The 12,868-nt window shown below is 35.9% G+C and overlaps 3 protein-coding genes across 3 annotated transcripts; 2 read left to right on the top strand and 1 right to left on the bottom strand.

The window, feature by feature from the left end:
• The first annotated feature begins 2,569 nt into the window (after window positions 1-2,569).
• Window positions 2,570-4,334, top strand: LOC114537784 (UDP-glucuronosyltransferase 2C1-like). Its single transcript, XM_028558878.1, has one exon. It carries the CDS (start codon window positions 2,704-2,706, stop codon window positions 4,315-4,317), a length of 1,614 nt encoding a protein of 537 aa, XP_028414679.1. The 5' UTR covers window positions 2,570-2,703; the 3' UTR covers window positions 4,318-4,334.
• Window positions 4,335-5,298: 964 nt separating this feature from the next.
• On the top strand, window positions 5,299-7,035 carry LOC114537783 (UDP-glucuronosyltransferase 2C1-like). The gene has a single exon (XM_028558877.1). The coding sequence runs from the start codon at window positions 5,315-5,317 to the stop codon at window positions 6,935-6,937; it is 1,623 nt and encodes a 540-aa protein (XP_028414678.1). The 5' UTR covers window positions 5,299-5,314; the 3' UTR covers window positions 6,938-7,035.
• A 1,745-nt stretch (window positions 7,036-8,780) lies between these two features.
• On the bottom strand, window positions 8,781-11,031 carry LOC114537758 (fibrinogen C domain-containing protein 1-like). The gene is made up of 5 exons (XM_028558851.1): window positions 10,944-11,031; window positions 10,311-10,522; window positions 9,981-10,020; window positions 9,402-9,785; window positions 8,781-9,054 (listed from the first exon to the last, which is right to left on the bottom strand). The coding sequence occupies exons 2-5, from the start codon at window positions 10,350-10,352 to the stop codon at window positions 8,795-8,797; spliced, it is 726 nt and encodes a 241-aa protein (XP_028414652.1). The 5' UTR covers window positions 10,353-10,522; window positions 10,944-11,031; the 3' UTR covers window positions 8,781-8,794.
• Between the last annotated feature and the right edge of the window lie 1,837 nt (window positions 11,032-12,868).

The raw sequence follows: 12,868 nt of genomic DNA, 5'->3' as shown, positions 1-12,868 counted from the left end.
GCAGCCAAACTTAGCATTTCCACTCATTCAAGTACGCTCAATTCTTTTATCTGTTATATGGAACATAAACTGCATTCTTTTGTGGGGGAAGGGATCAAATACATATATAATTATACAAACGATGAAACGAACACAAGGACTGACAATTAAGGTTAGTTTGTAAACAGTTAAATTTGTTGATTTGGTCTCATTCATAAACCTACAAAGTGGAGCTTTGCGCGTTGCTATCTACCGTTTAATATCTACATTGGTTTTGAAATTGAATAATGTTTGGTTGGAAATGAAAACTTTTTGGATCCAAATTTGAATTTCCAAATTTTCATATGAATTGCATACTGCATGATATAAAATATGCAAGAACAACTTCATTAAATACACAATATATTTTATCTTTTCTATATTCAGTACATTGTATTTACAGCTACTTAATATATCAGTATAAATCTATGCGAACAACAATTTTTCTCCATTTAATACATACATATTAAGCTTATTTGCAATATATATTTGTCATAGTTCATGGTAACAGCTTTTCATATTGAATCAGATTACCCCTGAACAATGCACTACACTTTTGTTGTCCCAAGTATAACATAATTTTGCTTGTAAGTAAAATTGTATAGAAAATGAAAATATTTTAGTGCATTTTGTACCTTAATTAACTCAATTATAATTAAACAGTTACCATTCTCACCCAAGGTTTTAATGACTAGAGGCTGATTAAAAATATACAATAATAATCTGTAAGTAACAGTTGAAAAAATTAAAATCTTGGCTCTTTGAGAACTACTTTGTGTTGGGATGGAATTTTGGAATATATCCTATGGTTGTTTACATACTGTAGAGTAGATTTATATTAAGTAGGAGCAAATACAAGGTACTGGTAATATTCCAAAATTTAACAACATATCTCAATTCTTTTATCTGTTATATGGAACATAAACTGAATTATTTTGTGGAGGAAGGTTATTGATGGAATATATAATAAATACATATATAATTATGCAAACAACAATATTGCTGCACTTAATACATTTTTTTGCACTATATAGTCATAGTTCATAGTAAAAGCTTTTCATATATTGAATCATGCTAGCCTAGAAAACCACAGCTAGGTTTTCCCTACACAACTTCTAAAGCATTTTTATTTGAATAAATTATTTGTAAAAGTAAATGCTGGTTGGCTATACTTTTCTAAACAAGACCTAGGATATATTCCAAAATTCCATCCCAACACAAAGTAGTTCTCAAAGAGCCAAGATTTTAATTTATTTCAACTGTTACTTACTTACAGATTATTATTGTATATTTTTAATCAGCCTCTAGTCATTAAAACCTTGGGTGAGAATGGTAACTGTTTAATTATAATTTGAGTTAATTAAGGTACAAAATGCACTAAAATATTTTCATTTTCTATACAATTTTACTTACAAGCAAAATTATGTTATACTTGGGACAACAAAAGTGTAGTGCATTGTTCAGGGGTAATCTGATTCAATATTGAAAAGCTGTTACCATGAACTATGACAAATATATATTGCAAAATAAGCTTAATATGTATGTATTAAATGGAGAAAAATTGTTGTTCGCATAGATTTATACTGATATATTAAGTAGCTGTAAATACAATGTACTGAATATAGAAAAGATAAAATATATTGTGTATTTAATGAAGTTGTTCTTGCATATTTTATATCATGCAGTATGCAATTCATATGAAAATTTGGAAATTCAAATTTGGATCCAAAAAGTTTTCATTTCCAACCAAACATTATTCAATTTCAAAACCAATGTAGATATTAAACGGTAGATAGCAACGCGCAAAGCTCCACTTTGTAGGTTTATGAATGAGACCAAATCAACAAATTTAACTGTTTACAAACTAACCTTAATTGTCAGTCCTTGTGTTCGTTTCATCGTTTGTATAATTATATATGTATTTGATCCCTTCCCCCACAAAAGAATGCAGTTTATGTTCCATATAACAGATAAAAGAATTGAGCGTACTTGAATGAGTGGAAATGCTAAGTTTGGCTGCGAAATTTGGTAAATACGGAAAATATAGCATAATATATAGCAAAATATGTCAAATTAGCATATTTTGTACTACGCGCGGAAATTGTAGCTAATTTAGTTACAAACTTCCGGCCGTAAGATTCCGGCTTTTCTCATTCTTGGTTTTAAAGATTCCGGCTTTTCCCATTCCTGGTTTTAAAGATTCCGGCTTTTCTCATTCCTGGTTTTAAAGATTCCGGCTTTTCCCGTTCCTGGTTTTAAAGATTCCGGCTTTTCTCATTCCTGGTTTTAAAGATTCCGGCTTTTCCCATTCCTGGTTTTAAAGATTCCGGCTTTTCTCATTCCTGGTTTTAAAGATTCCGGCTTTTCTCATTCCTTGTTTTAAAGATTCCGGCTTTTCCCATTCCTTGTTTTAAAGATTCCGCCTTTTCTCATTCTTGGCTTTAAAGATTCCGGCTTTTCCCATTCCTGGTTTTATCATTCCCCGTTCCCTTCCCCGTTCCCTTCCTCGATTCCCCGTTCCTGGTTTTAAAGATAGCCAAAGACAATCCGTGCAAACCTAGTCTGAGACGGTTTTTCGAGATTAAGATAGAGCACATCCCATCATTTGAAATTATTGACGAAATTATAGAAGTTTGAAAAGTGTGTTGTGGAAACACTGGTGGAAACACTGGGAAAATTCTCAGAATGGAGCGAACGAACACACTGCCATTTCTTATAATTTACCTTATTCTTTTATGCCTATTTTTGGTCAAGCAAGCGCAATGTGGACATATAGTTGGCTTTGCATCGATGAACTATGTAAGTCATCACAGAATGTTGTGGAAACTTGGCAAAGAGCTCCAAACAAGGGGGCACAAATATACACACATTTTACCAAATTTTGCAAAGGAAACCTACGATGACGTTGACGTGAAGATGTTCAATTCATCGGTGACCAGCAAGGAAATTCTGGATTGGTATCTGAATTTATCAACCTTTGGCGACGTAGGCAAAGACATCTTCGCATTAATCGAAGCACTGACTACAGTAGTTCCAGAACGCTGGCGGTTCTATCGGCAATTCTGTGAGGATCTTTTGAAACACGAACGCTTGATAGTGGATCTCAAATCATCCGTTGATTTAGTGCTGTGTGATGTGGCAAATGAATGTTGCTATATTCTGGCTGATATGTTGAATGTAAGCCGCGTTGACGTCTCTACCGTAGGATTTGCAAGTACACATGGTGTATACTTGTTCGATTATCCTCAAGCATCCATATATATCACCCTAGAAGCTTCACTATTATTGCCAAGGGCAAGCAAACTTTTATTCATAAACCGTTTGAAAGGTTTTTTGACTTGTACAGGCTTTTGGAGCTTTTTTGCCAGTTCTAAACTGGAAGATCTCTGGGAAAAGCACGGAAAAGCGAACTCGAATTTTACGCGCGCGGGAGACGCACGCAGAGTGCACGGTATTGCACTCATCCCACATGACTTTGCACTTGAACAGTCTCGCCCTCTTGGTGCGAATATCAAAGTCATCGGTGCACTTTCACCAGAACCTGCTCGCAGACTTCCCGAGTATTTGGATAGGTTTATGAATGAAAATAAGGTCGTTGTAATAGTTTCATTTGGCACAATTTTTTCACACTATCCATCAAGCCTTGCTCAAACTATCGCTGATGAATTGAGCCAGGTTCATGCTGCTGTTTTATGGAAATACTCTGGTGTAATGCCAAAAAATATTGGTAAAAATATCAAGATAATTCAATGGTTTCCAAAAAACGAGTTTTCGTTTAACGACTTATTAGGCCATTCATCCACCAAGGTTTTTGTCACCCATGGTGGGTTGAATGGCTATCAGGAAAGTGTGTACCATGGGGTGCCAATGGTTGTCATACCAATGATGGGTGACCAATACCGACAGGCAAATTTGGTACAACATAAAGAGCTTGGTGTTGCTATCAAATGGAAGTCTTTAATTGCCAATAGAAATATATTGCAAGATGCTATTAGCAAGGTGCTAAATAACAAAGTTTATGGGGAGAATACTAAACGACTTTCAACAATAATGAAAGACAGAAAGCAAAGCCCATGCCAGGAAGGTGCAGATTGGATCGAATATGCTTTGCGTCATGATGGAGCCTCTTATCTCACAAGCGAAGCAATTGATTTACCACAGTATAAATTGCACATGTTTGATGTCTTTATCTTCCTTATTCTTGTAGTATGTCTCATAGTTTATTTATTACTACGTTTGTGTTACTGTTTATTGGGTGCTTGTGGCAGCAGGATGCAGGTTAAAGAGAAGCAGACCTAATAACCCTGGCAAATAATGTCATCTGTTCAAATTAGAATACATTGATGTCTTTATATCATATGTATTTTACAGTCTGCTAACATGAATAAATGAATATTAGCCCCCCACTAAGTATTTCTCGTCGCCACTATCCAAATTTGTTGCTTCATTAGGTTATTCATATACTAGTTTGTCATTCAAAATCCGCTTCCGTTGACTTGTCACAATTCAAAAGAAAATTAGACAAAACATTTTCCCTTGATCGATGTATTCGCCCAGTGGAAAACCGGCTTTGCCTCAGTGAACTCCAATACAGTGATAGGGTCTCTAAAATCCTATAATTTGTATACTAAATGACCAGCTTTAACAGTTTTATACAAGGTGGATAAACAAACGCAACAGTAAATATTCATGAATATTGGCTTCCTATTCGCTCACAAAAGATCGGAATATTTAATGTGTTGTTGGATCGATACACAGCTGTAAAACCGGCCGTTGAATACGATTGGCTCTGGGGAACTAAAATCTTATGTACTTTGGCTTGAGCTCAATGTTGGTTTCTTGCGAAACTCCAAAGTTACATTCCAAAGTTACGCTCAGCAGATCAGTGACATCTATAAATATATAGTGTTCTAGTACCACTTGTGATTTTATAACATTTAGCATCACTCCGAAAATTAATTTCTCTCGTCTCAAGAAAATTCTGTGCGCAAATGAAAAGCTATGAAGTTTTAAATGCCGGAGAAACAAAGAAATGTACCAAAAAAATGTTACACCAAAAGGCATTTGCTGCCAATTGCTGTTTTCGGCAGCAAACGAAAATGTCGTGACCAGCGAATCCGGTATGGTGTACTCGGGCCATGCGTATGGCTTTGTTACCATGGCATTGTATGACGAACATCTATACTGCAATATTGTTATTCTTGATTGTTAATTTACATACTTTTCTTTATCTACCTACGGTAATAGGAGAGACATATGTGCAGTTGGTCCTCGTCAATTCGCGCAGGTTTTTATTATGAATTACAGCTACACTCTATCTGTCCGTGTACCTTGCCTAATCTTAATATGCGTACATTTGTTCATCATGCAAACACAATGTGCACATATAGTTGGCTTCGCATCGTTGAACTATGTCAGTCATCACAGAATGTTATGGAAACTTGGCAAAGAGCTCCAGACAAGGGGCCACAAATACTCTCACATTTTACCGAATTTTGCACAGGAAACCTTCGATGATGTTAACGTGGTAATGTTTAATTCGTCAGTGACCAACAAGGACAATATGGCTCTGTGTTTACGTTACGCGAGCGCAGGAAACTTCGGCAAGGACCTTTCCCGACTGTTTGAAGGTGTGACCACGATAGCGTCAGAAATCCAGCGGATTCATCGACAGGCTTGTGAGGACTTTTTAAAACACGGAAGCTTGATTTCAGAACTCAAATCATCCGTTGATTTAGTGCTGTGTGACAATACAAACCAATGTTGCCATATTCTGGCTGATATGTTGAATGTAAGCCGCGTAGACGTGTCCATTCTAGGATTTTTTAATCTGTTTGGCGTATACCTATCTGATTATCCTCAGGCATCAGTATATGTGACATTGGGAGCTTCAATACACTTGCCAAGCGAGAGTAAATTTTCATTTATGAACCGTCTGAAAGGTTTTGTGACCTGTGTCTGCTTTTGGAATATTCTTACCTACTATAACTCTCGAATAGAAGATCTCTGGGAAAAGTACGGCAAAGCGAACTCGAAATTCCCGAGCTCCACAATCGCACGCCGAACGCACGGTATTGAACTCGTCCCACACGATTTTGCACTCGAACAGTCGCGCCCTCTTGGGGCGAATATCAAAGTTATCGGTGCACTTTTATCGGAGCCTGCTCGGAGACTTCCGGAGCATTTGGATAAGTTTATGAATGAAAATAAGGTCGTTGTAATAGTTTCATTTGGCACAATTTACTCGAACTATCCACCAGGCCTTGCCCAGACTATCGCTGATGAATTGAGCCAGGTTCGTACTGCTGTTTTATGGAAATACTCTGGTGAAATGCCGAAAAATATTGGTAAAAATATCAAGATAATTCAATGGTTTTCTAAAAACGAGTTTTCGTTCAACGACTTATTAGGGCATTCATCCACCAAGGTTTTTGTCACCCATGGTGGGTTGAATAGCTATCAGGAAAGTGTGTACCATGGGGTGCCAATGGTTGTCATACCAATGATGGCTGACCAATACCGACAGGCAGACTTGATACAACATAAAGGGCTTGGTGTGATTATCCAATGGACGGATATAATCGCCAATCGCAAAATATTGGGAGATGCTATCAACGAGGTGTTGAGTAACAAGGTGTATGTGGAGAATGTCAAAGGACTCTCAACAATAATGAAAGATAGAAAGCAGAGCCCAAGCCAGGAAGGTGCGGATTGGATCGAATATGCTTTGCGTCATGATGGAGCCTCTTTTCTCACAAGCGAAGCTATTGATTTACCACAGTATAAATTGCACATGTTTGATGTCTTTATCTTTCTTATTCTTGTAGTATGTCTCATAGTTTATTTATTACTACGTTTGTGCTACTGTTTATTGGGTGCTTGTGCCAAAAGGATGCAGGTTAAAAAGAAACAAGCCTAATATAATAACTCTAGCAATTTATGAGACAAAAAGTGTAAAAAGTCACCTCTAATGTTGATTTAAATAAATTATAAGTAGATGATAATTAAATAAAAATAATACCACGACTACGAGTTCATTGGATTTCAATTGAAAAAAGAGAGCGGGGATGAAGCATTTTTGGGGGGTTATAGGGACAAGCTTCAAACTGAAAATTTTGAAATTCGGGTATATCAGATGCGACTTCCAATTTTTATCGATTTGTTTTGGTAGTAATAGTATTTATGATACTTCTGAAATATATCACATTGAAACAGAACGCCCGTTGTGTTTTTCACGTACCAGGCTAAACTTTTCGATGGAATGGAAGTTTTCTCTCGATTTTAATTGTGGCTCGCCAGAATTAAACAACCAGCGATGCAGAGCTATCATCATACAGACTTTCCAAATATCATATAATATCTAAGTATTTATTTGATTTCTTTGGCCTAATACTCTACATCGTAAAACTCCTGATTTTAATTACAACAACGTGTTTCTTATTTTTAGGTTTGTCGCCTGGTCCGTGTTTCCACTTAATTTATGCATATAATGTCAATAATCATACTGTACAGGGTGTCTCAAAAAAACGCAACCACTTAAATATGCAAGAATATTAATATTGTTCATGTTTGCACCATAGTTCATCTAAAATGACTTTTAGCATTTTGCGTTTTTTTTAGACACCATGTATATTGTTCTCGCAAAACAAATTGTGTTAGGTCAAGGGAATCCAATACTTTAACAGTTTTATACGAACCTATTACACCGTTTATTACTCATAACGATAAAACGATCATTTCTTTGTTATATCAGTGCTCGGTTAAGCACTTACACTAAGCAAAATTATTAGTAAAATAGTTTATAAGTTTGAAATATGGTTCACAGAGTAATAATTTGGTAATTATACTTTAGTTGATGATAAATATTTTAAGTTGTGAACAAGTTTTAACAATGATCGATTAAGCAAAAGACCAACTCGACTAGTGCGTCAACGCCCTTAAGTAAACAAAATCGAGAGCTGGAGCGAACTTCTAACTCCAACTCACACTTGTAACATACAACGTTGATTGGATAGAGTGAATCACACCACTGCAATCATAGGGTGTCTTCTTGCCTTCTATATATACCCCAATATATAGTCTGCGTTGCAGGCTAGGTGTCTTCAAGATCCCCTCAAATTTTAGCTGTGCTAAAGCCACTCGCTGCTTTTTGTCAACAGTACATCATGGGACAAGCACATAAAGATATATACCTACTAAAGAAGTTACAGTTATAAAAAAGCTATATTTTCATATAAATTTTTCATAATTTGAAGAGCATCATGATCTACACATACGTCTAAAATTGGACCTCTTTTGAAACCGGTTCAGGCACTTAGCACCATGCATGTAATGTTTATGGTCTGAATGCATAAGTATTCACGACATGCAGGCATAACTGCGTTACCGTATAAACATTTCACTCATGCATTTGAAAACGAACGTTAAATATATAAGTAAACTTTACATTACAAAGGCAAAGCTTAGTATATATTAAAGTTTGATTTTTATCAAATTTTATTACAAACTTTAGGGGACTTAGCTATACATACATTACTTCTATACATACATTACTTCTAAGAGCTATCAAATGTTTTACTATAAAGCTATACTATACTATACTATAAAACTATATGCTATGTATCATATGTCACTGATTGAGTAAATTATGAAATGATAACTACATCCATTGAGTAAATTATTAAACGATAATGATTAAATATGTTATATTTATGTAACATCACTTTAGTATATAACATCCGGTTAGCCGGAATTGTCTTGAATTATGACCCTTATTTTAGACATCACCAGGTCCGACTTTCATTTCAGCAACTTTAAAAGAAAAATTATCTTTAAATCTCCTCCAACGGATACCAATAGCCAACTCGTCTTCCGGAGCCTTTGAATATTTCCCATTCAGGTTTGAAGCACCGCACCTACGAAACCACCAAGCACCACTCCACTCTTTAGCACAGTTTTTCGGCAAAAAGTCATTGTGAACATCTTGAGTGGTGAACTTCATCCCACTGTTTCCTTCGAGAGAATCTCCGGCAGTACCTGCATGTGAAATAAAATTCTTCAAAATAATCCTAAAACTTTCATTGTAATTCTGAGATTGAATGAACTGTCATTGCTTGATTATATCAGATTTACAGTAATTAAACATTGTCATGATGGTATATTTCTACAATTGTGAACCTTATTCAAACTCCGGAGGTGAGAATAAGAACGATCAGTTTACATGAAGTTTATAAATAATTTAGGCATTCTGCATGTTTAGCTTAGCCTGAGAAACATAATTATTCATTGTTCTTGTGTATTTCATCCGTCGTTGTATAAATGCAATGAAAAATATAAATGAAGTAAATTTTTACATTATTTGTTTATATATCTGTGTGTTTTACCTGTGAATGAAGTATTATCCAATTTTAGGCGATAACCGTGACTTTCGTTCGCCACAGTAAACGATTCATAAACTGCGTACGCTGTCTCATTTTCAAATGTTTCGAGATCAACTCTCAATGTATTCTGCCCGCTAGCTGTCAGACGATGGATCTTGTCAAGACCTAACCAGTATTCACCAGTCAAATTGCCAAAACCAACTTTGTAATCAGACCAATTTCTGTGGAAGTCGACTGATCCATCAACACGTCGCTGGAAAATGGTCCAGCCTCTTCCTGGGCTGGTTGTCATATCACAGCGAACATCAAAATCTCCCAAACCATCCGGGTTGATTGTATAAGTGCCAGTGGTTACCTTGCCTGATTTGTACAAAGTATCACAAGATTCTGGGAAAAATATGAAAAAAAATTCAAATATTGCAAATTGGCATGGAAGGCACATCCGTATACAAAGCTGGAAATTCACTGTCACGACATGTAGTGGTATATGCATGTTTAGACGAGATTAAAGAGATAGAAAAGTAAATTAGTATGACAGGTATGACATTCATTAAAACTTCGGTTGATCGTATTTAATCTTACCGTTATTTAACGTAGAATCTCGTTTTATTGTTCTCTGCAACTAAAAATAAAAAAAATATTGGCAGAAATTTCACCGGCGTGTCACCATGCACTTGCATGTTTTTGTAAGAATAAAATGACCGTAAATAGTTTTCCTTATATATATATATATACTGTATTCTACACTGTACAGCCACTTTTATATTTATTCGAAAAACTATATATATATATATATATATATAATTATATATATATATATATATATATATACACATACATACATACATATTTTGAAGAAATGCTTCATGCAGTAATATACTGTAAATATACGCACAAATATATCTTTCCTACCTCTTTCAGCGGTTCATAATAATCGTAGTCTTCATCGGACATTAATTCGTGAGAATGCGTATTTTTCGTGGCGTTGTTGAGTTGACAATTTTTTGAATTTCGTTTAAAATTGACTGATTTGCACACAGATGATTTTTTGAGACAGTGTAGACAACATTCCAAAACATCATGTGTGTCAAACTCATTGATGACATTTCCACCCAGGCGATGACCTGCGGCAAATTTAAAATAAGGAACATATTGAAGAACGTCTGTTATCGCCCCCCAATCATCGTTCTAGTTACGCCACTGACGCAGGCAACGATTGAACGATTCCTCTGGGTGCGCGCATTGCAGCTGTTGCTCACGGCATGATGTTTTTTGCTGTAAATTAGTTGTGTTCAAATTGCTTCGCTAAATTTCCTGTTAAACCTTATGCACACTGAATTAAATTGAAAAGGATAAATTATGCTTTTATTTGCAGGTAAATTTTTTGAACAATGAAAATGTCATGCAGTTTAACTGGAAATGGAGATAAACTAATTAAAACGAGCTAACCAAGCAATTTTAAGCCTTGTAGAAAAAAAGGGAACAAGTAACTAGCTCTTAATATAGATGTATAATGAATTTTAATATTACGACTGCAACACTTGCCTGACAAGGTCAATCGGAATACAGCGTGTGAAACCAAGGAAATACAGATCTGCTTGTATAGTGCAACAGCAGAAAGACAGACAGAATTCTACGGTAATTCATGACAACAGCAGACAGCAATTTCGTTTCTAAATGCATAAAAAATGTTTAAATATAAATATATAAATCGCCGAAATGACAAAACGCCTATATTACACATTTACACATAAAAAATTTACACATAAAAAATTTACACATGAAAAACTACAAACATATCAAACTCTCGCTATACAAATAGTCTATATCGCGTTACAAGCGAGGATACCCCCAGCAGTGCGCAATACAAACTCGTCCAAAATAAGCGCTTTTTCTGTTCGTGTGCCTTAGAAACTGAAGCTATCTTTCACTTACACACCGATTATTAAATTTAGACCTATGCCGCACATTCTTTATTGTTTTTGGTAAAGATTCCTCGTATCCCGGAGTCGGACTTTGGGGGTTGAATGTTGCGGGCTGTATAAGAATATTGGTCAAAAATCGCCGTTTAGAGCGGAAGTTGCGGGAAAACTTCTCGTACTGCTTCCACTATACAATATTTCTTTTCCTTACATTCGGAATTGAAATCTACATGTTTTGGCGCGTATTTTGATATGAATTTCGTACATATTCAACGACCAACGTGAATTAGCTTCGGACCGATGGCCATGAACTGTAGGTATTTTGCGACATTGGTCGGCATTTACATATGTTGTTCACGCATTAATGCAGTCTCTGCTGTTGGTGATGTGAACACAATCAGAATGGAGGCCCGCCGTTTACTTACGAGATAAGCAGGCAAGGGAATTTTATATTTTCCTTGTATGCTTTAATATAGTACTGTTTAATACCACAGTTGTGTATATTCTGACAAATTTTAAGCCTGACAAATGCTGTCTAAGTATATACTGTAAATAGCGTCGGCAATAGCCTACGCTGCTACAGTGATTTTCTTATTGATATATTGTGTATATATATAATATGCTGGAATAAGGGACATTAATATCGTTCACATCGGCTACCTGCGCGTGTAAGGGCGAATTTTAATCAAAAGGTTTTATTGTTATTGTTATTATCGGCTCTATCGTCTATATTGGCGCGGCGGCCAAAACACGAGGCTTTTCATACTGAAGAAACGGGAAATATATTATCTTTGCCATAGCCCATAGGGTCGCCATTCATCAAAACGCGAATCGTATCCTTTAAAATGCGTACGAACACGTTTATTTTTTGATCAACACTTTAATCTCAACCTCGTAGAGGTTATTGTCTTTCGCCTCCCGTTTAAATGATTTTTTTCCACATCGAACCGCAAATTCGTGGACAAAACGTTGAGGTTTGCATAATGTGCGCTTTGGTCTAGACACCATATTGTTTTACAAGGCGCGCATTTTGTAAAAGAAAAAAACTGGACACTAGTTTGAGCAAATGTTCATCTCAATAGGGAAAGAGTTTGATATGTTTGTTACGACAGCACTCTAGCGAGTGCTCTCTCGTCAGGTCTAAAGTGTGCCATGCAGCTAACTTCGGTTTTATTTATGCTCGTTCGCTACACGTTCTTTAAATAAAAGCTTTCCTCCGTGAGTATCTTAGGGTCCCAAGGCCTAGGCACTCGTATAATGAGTGATCTGGTGAGGGAAAGGGACAAATTTACATTCTTAGGTTTGAATATGCCCGTCAAGGGTAAGTATGGTAAACACGGAGAACATTTTTGCCTTTCTATCTATATATATATTCGTGTTTAGAAATATCAGAAACACGCTAACTTTCAGATTAGCAGACCCTGCATTGACATGCATGCAGCGTTGTTTCTCTGAGCAGAACCGATGCGAAAACACGACTGAAGATTTCACTCATTTAGATTATTGTATACGCGTATATAGGTAACTTACTTGTAGGTTATGTTATGT

Source organism: Dendronephthya gigantea, unplaced genomic scaffold, assembly GCF_004324835.1.
Source record: "Dendronephthya gigantea isolate DGI-Jeju-01 unplaced genomic scaffold, DenGig_1.0 000164F, whole genome shotgun sequence".
In the NCBI taxonomy this organism is placed as follows: domain Eukaryota; kingdom Metazoa; phylum Cnidaria; class Anthozoa; order Malacalcyonacea; family Nephtheidae; genus Dendronephthya; species Dendronephthya gigantea.
Note: the sequence above shows the minus strand (reverse complement) of the source record. Positions and strands in the feature narration are given on the sequence as shown.